This window comes from Pantherophis guttatus, chromosome 18 (assembly GCF_059756535.1).
Source record: "Pantherophis guttatus breed Tessera chromosome 18, ASM5975653v1, whole genome shotgun sequence".
Taxonomy (NCBI): domain Eukaryota; kingdom Metazoa; phylum Chordata; class Lepidosauria; order Squamata; family Colubridae; genus Pantherophis; species Pantherophis guttatus.
In genome coordinates, this window is record NC_142080.1 from 10,006,788 (window position 1) to 10,021,727 (window position 14,940).

A 14,940-nucleotide genomic window follows, 5' to 3' on the forward strand; every position below is an offset into this window, starting at 1 on the left:
CGTCATCAGAACGCTTCTGCGCTATCTATGATAACAGATTGGGAGAAGTTGAACGTGACAGGAGTGGATTAATTGGATGGGAGACGGACAGGTCAGAATTTTATCTTACAGTCCAAAATGTAGAAGAAGAGAAAGGAGAGAATTTGGCAGAAATAATGATAGGAATTTTAGCAGATGCAGAAATTTAGCAGAAATTTTACCATGCGCAGAAGAGCGCGCGCTCCACCAGTGGTGGAATTCAAATTTTTCCCTACCAGTTCTATGGGCGTGGCTTGATGGGCATGGCAGGGGAAGGATATTGCAAAATCTCCATTCCCTCTCCACTCCTGGGGGAAGGATACTGCAAAATCTCCATTCCCTCCCCTCCTGGGGGAAGGATATTGCAAAATCTCCATTCCCACCCCACTCTGGGGCCAGCCAGAGGTGGTATTTGCCGGTTCTCCGAACTACTCAAAATTTCCGCTACCAGTTCTCCAGAACCTGTCAGAACCTGCTGAATTTCACGCCTGGATTGAGGGCTCAAATAAGTTGTAATACTTATATAATAATGTAATATAAACAATGTAATGTGTTATTTTTATAAAGAGGCACACTTACACCATGCATTGATTTTGAACAAGTAGCTTGAGGCCCACAAATACGCTTCAGCCTATATTATTTATAAGACTTCTAAGTTGTTCAACTTTAAGTGGCATCAGAAAATTCGCTTTTAGATTACAGGTAGTCCTTGACCTATGACCACGACTAAGCCGAACATTTCTGTTGCTAAGTGAAGCAGTTGTTAAGTGAGTTTTGCCCCATTTTATGACCTTTCTTGGCCTAGTTGTTAAGTGAATCCCTGCAGTTGATATGTTAGTAACACAGTTGTTTGCTTGTCAGGAGGTCACGAAAGGGGACCACATGACTCTGAGATACAAATATGAGTCAGTGGCCAAGTGCCTGAATTTTGATCATGTGACCATGGGGATGCTGCAATGGTCGTAAGTATGAAAAACGGTCATAAGTGATTTTTTCCAGCACCATTGTAACTTCGCTCACTAAACAAACTGTTGTAAGTCAAGGACTACCTGTACTTGATTTTATGGGAAACGTTGTGAGAAAACAGGGAAAGAGCCATAGCAGCAAAAGTCTACGCTTCAAAAACATTGAGTTGTACCTTTAACTTTGCTTGTCAGAATTCTAAACCAACTTAGCAGACTTGTGCTCTTATGGCAACTTAACCAGGTCAGCGGAGCATCTAAGCTAGCAGGCGAATTCTACAACTTGCTTAAGTTTGTTTGGAATTAACCTCAGTCTGTGCTTTTTCGTGGTTTACTCTGTGTATTCCTACGGAATTTACTCTCTAAATTTGTCTGTCTGGGAATCTGGCAAACTTACCTGAGACATCCCCTGGCCATCGTCCTCCTCCTCTTCCTCTTCATCCTGAGAAAGCAAGGACCCCATTTCGTCGTTGCTGTGAATAATAGGGGCTCGTCGGGGGTCTCCCCTTCCCAAGGAATGTCCATCCAGTTGCTCCGTGGAGTCAAGTCCATCGGGTGCCAGTTCCTTCAAACTTAAGCTGAAACAGATCAACATAGTTCAAACATCAAGATGTTTCCTTTCGGTTTACTAGCTGCTGGAACCCACCGTGATGCTTCCACCTCAGTTCTGAGCAATCCCGAAAAGCACTTGCAAAAGGGAGAAATTTGCAAACCTTTTCAACAATGACCATCCCAGATTTATCCCTATTAACCTACCATGTGACTGGCTTGAGCGGACTGTAATGTGCAAACACAACCCCTATGTTTTATTGAACAGAGTTGGCTCAGCACAAAATGTAATCCCAATGGCAGCTGCGTACCTCAAATCTACCTACAACAACTCAGGCAACTCTGCTATTTTGTTTGGAAAAAAACAAACAAATATCATAAATATATTTGATCCATGTCCCTCGTTTATTTTTAAATAAACCTCACAGGGGGTTTGGTGACATCACCAAAGACTGTTGCATGCAACCTGCTTTTCCCCATTCTGAAAAAGTTATAGAACAGGTTTTTCCCGCACTTGGAGGGAGAGTATAAGTGGGCTGCATTTGCATAGAACTTCACTGTCCGGCAATCCACTCCTCCTGTTCAAATATTGTATTTGTCTTGGCTGGCTTTTGGAACTCAAGACAATTTCCGCTTTTAATCTGAAGAATTTTTCTACCATCATTCTAAAAAAAAAAAAAAAATGTTTACATTCTTGTTCCTCCTTGTGAATGAGGGGAGGCAGGCAGGAATGTTTTGCAGAATATATTCCAGTTAACTCAACCATTAAATCATTAAAATGAGCCTTTTTGAAGGTTTGAAATGACCCTCTGAACTCCCGAGCTGGGTTCATGTAACATTCCAGGCACAAATGTGGTTGGAACAGTTTATGATTCAGTGCATATCGTGAAGGCAGGAAAAATGGCATTAAAAATGAGTTTGGTTAAGCTCCCAAGTTCAGATACAGGGCTGTTACATTGCAGTGCTGGGTTCTTTTTATTTATTTATTTATTTTATTTTAACTTTATTTTATTATTATTTTTATTTTATTATTTATTTATTTATCAAGCATATATAAGGTTACAGTTAAAAGTATAAACTTGATTGTGAATACATGAAATTAGTGGTGAAATTCAAATTTTTTTACTACCGGTTTTGTGGGCCTGGCTTGGTGGGCGTGGTGTGGCTTGGTGGGCGTGGCTTGGTGGGCATAACAGGGGAAGGATACTGCAAAATCCCCATTCCCTCCCCACTCCTGGGGGAAGGATATTGCAAAATCTCCCACTCTGGGGCCAGCCAGAGGTAGCATTTGCCGGTTCTCAGAACTACTCAAAATTTCCGCTACCAGTTCTCCAGAACCTGTCAGAACCTGCTGGATTTCACCCCTGCATGAAATGTATAAACATGAATATGAACACAGGAAATGGATACGAATAAAAGGAGACATTAGGAGAGGGACGGAAGGCACGCTGGTGCGCTTATGCACGCCCCTTACAGAGCTCTTAGGAATGGGGTGAGGTCAAAAGTAGACAGTCTAAGGTTAAAGTTTTGGAGGTTTGGGGATGAAACCACAGAGTCAGGTAGTGCATTCCAGGCATTGACCACTCTGTTGCTGAAGTCGTATTTTCTGCAATCAAGTTTGAAGCAGTTTACCTATAGTTCTAAATTGTCTAAGCCCAAAATTTCAAGCCTGGTGACAGGTATTCTGTTGCGAGCGAAGGAGTGGAGGACTCTTCTCGTGAAATATCTCTGGACTCGCTCAATTGTATTAATGTCCGGTATGCAGTGTGGGTTCCAGACAGATGAGCTGTATTCAAGAATTGGTCTAGCAAAGGTTTTGTATGCTCTAGTTAGTAGTACAATATTACCAGAGAAGAAGCTACGCAAGATTAGGTTAACAACTCTTAATGCCTTTTTGACAATGTAGTTACAGTGGGCTCTGACACTTTGATCATTAGAGATGAGTACTCCAAGATCCATGACAGAGTGAGGGTCGTCTACAAGGTCGCGTCCATCCAGCTTGTATTTTATGTTCTGATTTTTTTTGCCAATGTGTAGGACAGAGCATTTGGAGGTTGAGATTTGAAGTTGCCACTTGTTTGACCATTCTGACACATGGTCAAGGTCTCTTTGAAAGGTAGCAGCATTGTCAGTGATGTTGAATTTTACATCATCAGCGAAGAGAACGCAGTTGCTTTTAATATGATCGCAAAGATCTGCCCCTCTAAGTAAATCTATCATTGGCATAGAGACTGCGGCATCTTCTTTCATTCCCCATCTGTGATCTCTGGGAAAGGTTGTTGAGAAAGTGGTTTGTTTACAGTTGGGAAGAAGAACCTTGGAAGAAACGGATAATCCCAGCACTTTTCATTCATCCATATTGAGAATATGGAACAGACCCTGATTGTGCCTAAAAATGCCTTTATGGATCTCAGCACAAGAAACATTTTACAGGAAACAAACAGTAGGATAAACAAAAAAAGTAAACTTATCAGGAGTTGTTAGAACAGGAACATGGAGAATGATACTAAGAAGTTTAAAGATCAACATTCCACTGAAACCAGAATTTTTCTTGTTGGGATTAATAGACAATCAATTAGAAGAGAGTTATGGAAGATTATTTTTATATAATCTCTACCATGTCTATTATATACACAAAAATGAAAAGATTCTGAAATATCCAGAATGGAAGAATGGCTTGTGACGATGACAGAATGAGCAGAGATGGCAAAATTAACTAAAATTAATAAAAAAATTCATTTTTCAACTGGTCCCATTCATGACTTTTTGGGGTGCAAGACTGGAACACAAAATGTCAAGTGGGGCCTGCACTCCCCACCCCCCAAATTCTACCATCTTTGTGCTGCATAACAATTTATAGTGAGATACTATAACTCCTTTTAACCAGCAGGTGTCACCTAAAATGAAGCAAAGAAAAAAGAGAGTTCTCCGCTAAAAAAAAATAAAAACCTCTACTGCAGAGTGGATCACACACAAATCAGCATTATTGGGAGGCTACTAATAGCAGCTTCTCGGACTAACAAAAGTCTACTAATACGGTATAGTATTGATTTTAGCACCGGTTTTCCTTCTACAACACACGGACACAAAACCCTCTTGTGGATTTTGGGAAAGACTCCCGTTCTCTCTCAGCCCAGCCTACCTCACAGGGTTGCTGCTGTCTGTCTGTCTGTCTCTCTCTCTCTCCATCCATCCATCTATTTTTCACATGGCTCTAGAAAAGCTAATAGGAGAGCTGTTGAATACAGTACTATGCATGTTTTGAAAAAGAATCAAACTCAGAGACCGACGGGAATGGGGACAACCAGAATAATGCATCTCCCCCAAGGCTGAAGCCCGTCTGGATACTAACTGTAAGGGAGGAAAAGGTAGGTATTAGAACCTAGAGTACTGCATCCAGTTTTAGTCACCACACTATAAAAAGATGTTGAGACTCTAGAAAAAATGCAGAGAAGAGCAACCAGGAGGATGAGGGGACTGGAGGCTAAAACATAACAATGAACAGTTGCAGGAACTGGGCCTGGCTAGTCTAGTGAAGAGAAGGATCAGGGGAGACAGGAGAGCATCTTCCAGTATTTGAGGGGCTGCCCCAGAGAGGAGGAAGGGGGTCAAGCTATTTTCCAAAGCACCCGAAGGCCAGACAAGGAATAATGGATGGAAATTGACCAAGGAGAGATTCAACCTGGAAATAAGGATAAATTTTCTGACAGTGAGAACCATCAACCGATGGAACAGAAGTTGCCTTCGGAAGTTGTGGGAGCTTCATCACTGGAGGCTTTCAAGAAAAGATTGGACTGCCATTTGTCAGAAATGGTATAGGGCCTCCTGCTTGAGTGGGGGGTTGGACTAGATGACCTATAAGGTCCCTTCCAACACTGTTAATCTGTTAGGTATGACAAAAAGCTTGTCTTGAGCCTTGGTAGTACAGTGATCTAAAGCACCCTGTTATTAAGACCAGCTGCCTACAATTACTGCAGGTTCGAATCTCGCCAGGCTCAAGGTTAACTCAGCCTTCCATCCTTTCTAAGGTAGGTAAATTGAGGACCCAGTTTGTGGGGGCAATAAGCTGACTTTGTATAAATATACAAAAGGATGAAGGCTATTGCTTAACGCATTGTAAGCCGCCCTGAGTCTCCGGAGAAGGGCGGCATATAAATCAAATTTAAAAAAAAAAAAAAAAAAGCTGTTTTGCTCCTCAAAATATTTCTGCTCTTTGTTTCTCTCTTGAATAAAGACCCCTCCCCAAAAAGCAGCTTATATTTCCAATAGGCTATTAAAAACCACCTAGTTGCCTCAAACCACAAGATGGGCAGCATATACGTTAAGTTTAATTAATACATAAATAAATAAACTTTAAAAAATATTCAAACAAACCCTCCTTTAGCCAACAGCTTAAACTACTGAGTAACTTTTGCCTGTGTCTACTCTCATCCTACACCTTCCTGAGTCATTGGCATAGAAGAGCTTATATAGTCTGCTCTGTCATGATGACTAAAATCACATTTTAAAAATCCAGCCACTGAATGCCTTCTAATGCACCCAAAGCCATGCTATGTTGACAGAAGAAGGAGAAGGAGAAGGAGAAGGAAAAGAAGAGGAGGAAGAAGAAGAAGAAGAAGAAGAAGAAGAAGAAGAAGAAGAAGAAGAAGAAGAAGAAGAAGAAGAAGAAGAAGAAGAAGAAGAAGAAGAAGAAGAAGAAGAAGAAGAAGAAGAAGAAGAAGAAGAAGAAGAAGAAGAAGAAGAAGAAAGGTGGGGAAGTCTTGCCACTTTGGGGCAAGGAGGCAGCACCTGGCCAACCTTTGCTTCTCTGAGTCAGACCTGGTTAGCATCCCAGCAACAGAGGCTAAAACAAAACAGTTTGATCCACAAACAAGGCTAAGGTAAGCTTTTTCCATACTGGAAATGTGCCATGGACTATAGCATCACATACATATGCAGTATACATCAAATGACAAACAATTGAGGGAGCTAATATCTGAAGAGAAGGATGAGGGAAGAATGACAGCAGTCATAATGAGTAATGGATGGAAACTGAACAAGGAGAGATTCAACCTGGAAATAAGGAGACATTTTCTGACAGTGAGAACAATCAACCCAGAAGTTGCCTTTGGAAGTTGTGGGAGCTTCATCCCTGGATGAAGAGATTGGACTGCCATCTGTCAGAAATGGTGTAGGCCAGGGTCTCCTGCTTGGACAGAGGGTTGGACTAAATGACCTCCAAGGTCCCTTCCAACTCTGTAAACCAAGCCCTGCTCAGCTGTGGAAGGAGACATGAGTGACCTTAGGCCATTGTTGGGGGGGGGGGCAAGGGGTCATCCAGCATCCTATAGTAGTTATATAAATAATAGTTCTTGCTAATCATCACCCTTCATAATTCTCTTCTGCCTCTTTTTGCCAAATGTTCGGTTTTGTCTTGCTTGCAAAGAAGAACCAGCTTTCCCTACAGAAAAATGGACGCAAGAACAAAGTGCTCCTGAGCACGGGCGGATTGCTATCCCTGATTGATTAGCCTCTAATATAGATCGAAGCATATAAACCTGAAATTAAGACTCTCCCTCTTTATTGAGAAACGGAAAGCCAGAAGAGAAGAAATTCTCAGTAAATTATCTGGAAATTAAGTTCAGAAGAGCAACTAAGATGATTAAAGGCCCAGAGACTTAAACATATGAAGAACGGTTGCAGAAATTGGATATGACTAGTCTAGAGAAATTAGGACTGGGGAGACATGATAGCAGTATTCCAGTATTTGAGGGGCTGCCACAAAGAGGAGGGGGGTCAGCCTTTTCTCCAAAGCACCAGAAGGCAGGAGAAGGATGGAAACTAATCAAGGAGAGAAGCAATCTGGAATTAAGGAGAAACTTCCTAACAGTGAGGACAATTAGTCAGTGGAACTGCTTGCCACCAGAAATTGTGGGTGCTCCATCACTGGTGGATTTTAAAAAGGAGACTGGACAGCCACTTATCTGAAATAGTATAGGTCTCCTGCTTGAGCCAGGGGTGGACTAGAAGACCTCGGTGGTCCTTTCCAGCCCTAAGATTCTATAATTCTATACAGCATCCACAAAATAAGTTCTTCTGGAGGGAGATTTCCTTTCACTCTCTATGCAGTGTAACACTATAATCTCTATTTTGTTACCTACTTTTCCTTTTTCTTGTCCTAAAACATTCCATCACGTAAGTCTTTTTGCTATGATCAGACAGAGGAAGGAGATACCAGTTTAGTTTAAAATTAAAGTTTCTTTAAATTTGGTTTAAAGCCAGGAACATATTAAATGCCATCTTCAAAGAAGGCCATCAACAGCCAAATGTAAATCTGCTTCTAAATTAGCATTAATTGTGCATTTTTAAAAATTGATGTGTTTTTAAAAAAGAAAAAAAAAGAATGCAATCATCGTGAGGTAGGCAATATATTTACCATCCATTTATTAACGGTTTGAAATAAGCATCTGAAAATGGGTGAAAGTAGCTTTTGTTTTCATTTAAGACAGTACAGGTAGTCCTCAACTTACAACAGTTCATTTAGTGACCGTTCAGTTACAATATTATGATAGCTTTTCACAGCTACGACCTTTGTAGCATCCCTATGATCATGTGATCAAAATTCAAAGGCTTGGCAACTGATTCATATTTATGACCGTTGTTGGGTCCCAAGGTCATGTGGTCAGCTTACGCCACCTTCTGACATGCAAAGTCAATGGGGAAGCCAGATTCGCTTAACGACCGTTTTCCTAACTTAACAAGTGCAGTGATTCACTTAGCAACTGTGGCAAGAAAAGTCGTAAAATGGGGCAAAACTCACTTAAAAAATGTCTCGCTTAGCAACAGAAAAGTTGGGCTCAGTTGTGGCCGTAAATTGAGAACTGCCTGCATCCTGAAATGAAAAACTGCCTTAAAGATAGAATAGGCTGGTTTTAGGCAACACACCGAGCTCGGGTTGTGGTGTTTACAGAATTAGCAGCCAATGTCATACAGACTTTAAAATGTTGGGTTGGCACGGTAAAGACCTGGGTTCAAATCCAGTCTCGGTCATGGAAGCTCCCTCAGGAATTGAACAATTCCTCCTTTGTCCCATAGCTGTTGCGGTGGGAAAAACAGAAGGAAAGAATGCTGCATACAATACAATGCTTTGAACTTCTGACTTAAAAGGCAAGAGAGAATCTAACAAATGAATCCACAAAGAAATGGTGGCTGTGCATATTTTACTTCCGCTTCCGGGCATGTTCATCAAAAGAGGAGATTCTCCGAGTAAATAAGGGCTAGAAACATGGGAGGTTTGGGGTTTGTTTTTTTTTTTTTCTTTAGCTGAAAGCTGAGTTTCATGCCTTTTTCACTTTCCCATGAACAAACACAGAAATACGGAATAATGTATTCAACTTTCTCTCGCTCACTTTTTCCTGAGTGAGGTCATCCCCTGGCCCGGATTCCCATCTGGCTGGATTTTCTAACCGGGGTCAGTCCTAGCACCACCTTCTCATAAATTTAGCTTCCCCATCCTCTGCCAATCTAGTCAGATTTTGTTTAATATTTACAAAGGAAGGGCACCGGCAGGAAGCGGATCCCGGATGGAACCTCTTTAATATATCCTAGCAAACAGCCCTCCCAACTGCTGTGTATTTGCAAGGCAAAAGCCAAAATGGAGTCCAACTGCCATAAATCAGGACAAGCTGTATTTCCAGGCCAGGCTGCTGAAACACAAGAGATAAGGATGGAACAAAAGCTAGCAAAAGAGGAAGCGGGACATTATCATTCTGAATCATCGGCAAAGCTTTGCTTTCACCTCCAGCAAACAACGGCTTCAGTTGTCAGAATTAAAACGAGACACCAGCTTTCCCCAACCTTCCCATCCAAAATTCTCAGTCTTTGGCCATGCTGGCTGGGGAACCTGGGAGCTGTTGTCCCAACACATTGAAAGGACTGCAGCACACAGGGAAACAATGTGAAAAAGAAACATAACCAAACACTAAAGTAAAGGTAAAGGTTCCCCTTGCACATACGTGCTAGTCGTTCCCGACTCTAGGGGGGCAATGCTCATCTCTGTTTCAAAGCCGAAGAGCCAGCGCTGTCCGAAGACGTCTCCGTGGTCATGTGGCCAGCATGACTCAACGCCAAAGGCGCACGGAACCCTGTTCCCTTCCCACCAAAGGTGGTCCCTATTTTTCTACTTGCTTTTTTTTTTTACATGCTTTCGAACCGCTAGGTTGGCAGAAGCTGGGATAACTCGCCCCGTTATGTGGCAGCACTAGGGATTCGAACCACTGAACTGCCAACCTTTCTGATCGACAAGCTCAGCGTCTTAGCCACTGAGCAACCAAATACTAGTATACAGCATTTTGTTCCTACGGTATTTTTTTTCCCTAGGCAGTGAAATTCAGGATCATTGCCTTTGGAAGAGAAAAGAAAGTCATAAACCAGTTTCTAAGAGACAAGGGCTAGATTTCGACACAATGAAAGCAGAAAACCACATTTTGACTTAAAGTAATTACACGCTAAGGCATTTACATATAACAAGAAGCTATATTGTTGTCGAGAGCTTAGCCCATTCAGTATGTGACAGTCCGTCCTGGTGATTCTGGGGATTGGAGTTCAACTTTCTGCAGCAAAGCACATTATCAGCTAATATTGTTAGCAACTCTTCAAACAAAGGTCTGGATTAAATGAATTGTTTGTGGCACAGTACTGAACTCAACAATGGGAAAAAAAAATTAGAAGAGGCACCCAAGTCATATATGCTGACTTTCTATAGACAACCTTTGAGGTTGGGGGGCAACATTTAAATATTAAAATGGCAGGTAGTGTCATAGAACGGCTACCATGTTATGGTACTATATTATTTTATATTTTGTTTTATTTATTTATTTTGCTCCACCTTTATTACTTTATCAGTAACTCAAAGAGTCAATCATACATAACAGTTGCCTCTAGACCAGTGGTGAAATCCAAATTTTTTTACTACTGGTTTTGTGGGCATGGCCTGGTGGGCATGGTGTGGCTTGGTGGGTGTGGCAGGAGAAGGATACTGCAAAATCTCCATTCCCACCCCACTCCAGGGGAAGGATATTGCAAAATCCCCATTCCCTCCCCACTGCAGGGGAAGGATACTGCAAAATCCCCATTCCCTCCCCACTCCTGGGGGAAGGATATTGCAAAATCTCCATTCCCATCCCACTCTGGGGCCAGCCAGAGGTAGCATTTGTCGATTCTCCGAACTACTCAACATTTCCGCTACCAGTTCTCCAGAACCTGTCAGAACCTGCTGGATTTCACCCCTGCTCTAGACATGATAAGTGGCACACAAATGTAATATATTTATTTATAAAATTATTAACAAATAATATTTGTCCCTCCTATTTTCCACACAACAACCACCCTGTGAGGTGGGTTGGTCTGAGAGAGAATGACTAGCCCAAGGTCACCCAGACGGCTTTCATGCATAACGCAAGACTAGAACTCACAGTCTCCTGGTTATTGGCCCAAAGTCATACAGCTGCCTTTCCTGGCTAAGGCAGAACTAGAACTCACAGTCTCCTAGTCATTGGCCCAAAGTCACCCAGCCAGTTTTCACACCTGAGAGAGGGCTAAAACTTACCATCTCCTGGTGATTGGCTCCAAATCACCAAGCCAACTTTCAGGGCTAAGTCAGAACTAGAACTCACCGTCTCCTGATTTCTAGGCTCCCTCTCCCTCTCTCTCTCTCTCTCTCTCTCTCTCTCTCTCTCTCTTATATTGCTGCCTATTCGCCCATGGCGACTCAAGGCGGCTTACAGAATATAAAACCTCATATAAAACAATAAAACTAATAAGAGTCATATAATAAATTAATATAATAAACTCACTCCCACCCCACACCCCGGCGACAGCACCTCACTTGAGCCATTTAATGGGCTCCATCCCTTTCTGTGTTCCCCAGGCCCACTGTCAGAACCAGGTCTTCAGCGCCTTCTGTAAGAATGTTAGAGAGGGGGCCACCACGGAGAAGGTCCTTCTTCTGGGTCTCACCAGTGTATCTCTTTCAGGGATGGGACCTGCAACATTCCCTGCCTCCCCGCTCTGATGGGTCGGGGTAGATGTGACAGGCAAGAGTCGGTCCCTCAGATCACCTGGTCCCAAGCCATGAAGGGCTTTAAAGGTGACAACTAGCACCTTGAATTGCACCCAGAAGCAAATTGGCAGCTAATGCAGCTCCCGCAGGAGAGGTGATACATGAGCACACCGAGATCTGCACAAAACCATGCATTTTGCACCAACTGGAACTTCCGGATGCTCTTCAAGGGCAGCCCCATGTAAAGCATGTTGCAAAAGTCAAGACGGGAAGTGACCATTACCCCAGAGAGCATAAAACAAATAGAGAAGTGTGTTTTTCTACAGTTTACCTTCGCTGCTCAAAATCTGAGTCTTCTTCCAGCACTTTCCCCGGCTCCCAGCTATGCCTTCGGAAGGAATCATACGTGTGACTGGATCCTCTCAAGGTCCGTGACCGGCGCATGTGCACACTCAAGTACTGGCTGCTCTCTTCTTCCTCCTTCTCCTCTTCCTCCTCGGGGGCTTCCCAGTCTCCTGCCAAAGATGGGCCCGGCTCCATGGCTGACAAACAATGGGGTTTCTGGTTGCATTCATAGGGGTGCATCTCCGAGGCGGAGGGGTTCATGCCTTGCAAAAGGGAGGGATGCCAAAGACCAGAAGGCTTTTGGGGAGGGGAAGAGAAAAGGGCAGGAGAAAAAAGAGAAAAGTCAGATTATAAATAAGGCCAGTCCTTCTGGTTTTGGAATTTGCAGTCTTGAGGCTAAGTGAAAGTTAAAATTCAGCTATTGTGCTGAGCAGCAAAAGTTAGTCTTTTCACAATAATTGGCTTCTAAAATAGGATGACCATCCCATATCACAAGACACGCTTAGCTGTTAATATTTGAACCATGGTTTATTCCAGGAACCCCCTTTTTTCTTTTTTTCTTTTTGAATTTGCACAACATATAACATAATCAGTGGTGGGATTCAAATAATTTAACAACCGGTTTTCGGCCCTAATGATTTCTTCCAACCCTAATAAGGATGTGTAAAGGCTTTACACATATAGATAGATAGATAGATAGATAGATAGATAGATAGATAGATAGATAGATAGATAGATAGATAGATATAGATATATATAGATATATATATATACACACACACACGCACGCACACACATATATACATATATATTATTCACACACAGAGAGATTAAACATAAGGATGTGTGAAAGTTTAATGTGTGTATTTTAAAAATAAGGATGTATATGGGGATAGATATAGATATAGATATACACACACAGACACACACATATACATACACACACACGGTTTAAAAATAAAGTTGTGTGAAAGTTGAATGTGTGTACTTTAAAAATAAGGATGTGTAAAGGCTTTACATATATACACACACACATATACACAGAGAGAGAGAGAGATTAAACATAAGGATGTGTGAAAGTTTAATGTGTGTATTTTAAAAATAAGGATGTGTAATATAAATATATATATATATACACATGCACACACACATATATATACACATATGCATATATACATATATATGTCTTCTTAAGTTTTAAATTTTTTGCATACATATATATATATATACACACACACAGATATTAAAAATAAGGATGTGTGAAAGTTTAATGTATTTTAAAAATAAGGATATATAAGGGGATATATAGATATAGATATAGATATACACACACACACACTTTAAAAATAAGGATATGTGAAAGTTTAATCTGTGTACTTTAAAAATAAGGATGTGTAAGTGCTTTATATATATATATATATACACACACACACAAAACAGGAACTAGGTTTTTCTTTTAAAATCCCGGTTTCGTAGGCTTGTTGGAAATAATTTGCCTTCCTTGCCAAATCCATCCTCCCTCGGCGGCCTGAGGGGGAGTAAGAAGAAAAAAAAAATGCTTGCCAAAATCCACCTCAGCGTTGTATAAAATGGCCGTGGGCAAAGAATCCAACAACCAGCTGAGATAAAGAAGGAATTTATTTTAAAAAAAAAAACCCTCGCCAACAAAATTCACATTTCTGGATTGCTGAACAAACGTTTCAGGCTTTCACATGATTAGCCCTTATCCCCCCCCCCCCCAAAAAAACCCAAAATGGTTTCTGTTCCCTCATTTTTGAGGAAACAAAATGGCGTCACTGCGGCCAAGCATGGCCACCGGCCGAGAAGGGGAAGACGGGACGAGACGGGGGGTTGCAACATCATCAGGCCATCTTTGGGGAAAATGCACAATTGCATTAGTGATTTCAGAAGCGGAGCAGCAAAAAGAGAGGGAGAGATCAAGAGAAAGAGATAAAAAAATAAATAAACTTTGGGTTGGATTTCTATCAGAACTGAAAACAGAAGTGAAGTGGTGTCACTTCCATACCCACAAAGGAAGCAAGCATCAAGTGGAGGAAACAACTACAACATACGTCCCTCCGTGTGTGTGTGTGTGTGTGTGTGTAAGTAGAAAGTGTGAGAGGGGACTTGTAGTAAGAGTATGGTTGCCAGGCAACTGCCCATTTCCTTGTGAGGAACGGGATCTACTTGCTCCCATTGAATGGGATCTACTTGCTTCACTTGAACCCCAAAACTGCAAGGAGGTCAACCTGGATTTGTGGCTAGTCCTCAGCTGCGCACGGCTCATCCTGCCAAGCAGAGGCCTTAATAATAACAAAATAACAGAGTTGGAAGGGACCTGGGAGGTCTTCTAGTCCAACCCCCTGCTCTTGCAAGATCTTAGCACCGTGATGGCAGACCTATGGTACGCGTGCCACCAGTGGCACCAGCATCCTCTCTCTGGGCACGCGAGCCGTTGCCCCGGTTCAGCTCCACCAGACATGTGCAAGCGCCTCCAGCCGCCCAGTTGATCGTCGGATCTCTGCTGCACATGCGGTGAACTGTGCACGCATGAATGGGGGGCATGTATGCGCAGGAAGTGGGACACATGAGGGGGGCTGCGCATGCATGGGGGCGCGTATAGGGAGTGCGGGCACATGGGCAGGGTGCATGCATGGGCACCATGCGCATTGCATTTTGGGGGTTTGGGTGTGAGCTTGTGGGGGCGTGTACATGATGGGGGGCGTTTGGGGGGACACGTGCACACACATGCATGGAGGCCATGCGCATTCCATTTTGGGGGTTCGGGTGTGCGCTTGCGGGGGATGTGCGCATGCAGGGGGGCATTTGGGGGGACACGTGCACGCACATGCATGGAGGCCATGCACATTGCATTTTGGGGGTTCGGGGTTCGCATTCAGGAGTCATGCGCATGCGGGGGCGCATTCGCAGGGACACATGCACACACATGCATGGGGCCATGCGCATTGCATTTGGGGGGTTCGGGGGTTCGCATTCAGGAGTCATGTGCATGCAAGGGCGCATTCA

General features: G+C 42.7%; 1 protein-coding gene across 9 annotated transcripts in view; it reads right to left on the bottom strand.

Moving 5' to 3' along the window:
* The window catches only part of ARHGEF2 (Rho/Rac guanine nucleotide exchange factor 2), a 191,642-nt gene that overhangs the window by 141,316 nt on the left and 35,386 nt on the right, over nt 1-14,940 (bottom strand). For 7 of the 9 annotated variants that reach the window (XM_087881244.1, XM_087881243.1, XM_087881242.1 and 4 more), the window contains exons 2-3: nt 11,900-12,210; nt 1,378-1,558 (exon numbers count right to left, since the gene is read on the bottom strand). In XM_087881244.1, coding sequence (XP_087737370.1) covers nt 1,378-1,558; nt 11,900-12,210 — 492 coding nt within the window. Of the gene's footprint in view, nt 1-1,377; nt 1,559-11,899; nt 12,211-13,342; nt 13,682-14,940 lie in introns of those variants that run through there. The other 2 variants (XM_087881248.1, XM_087881245.1) reach the window with 2 other exon arrangements.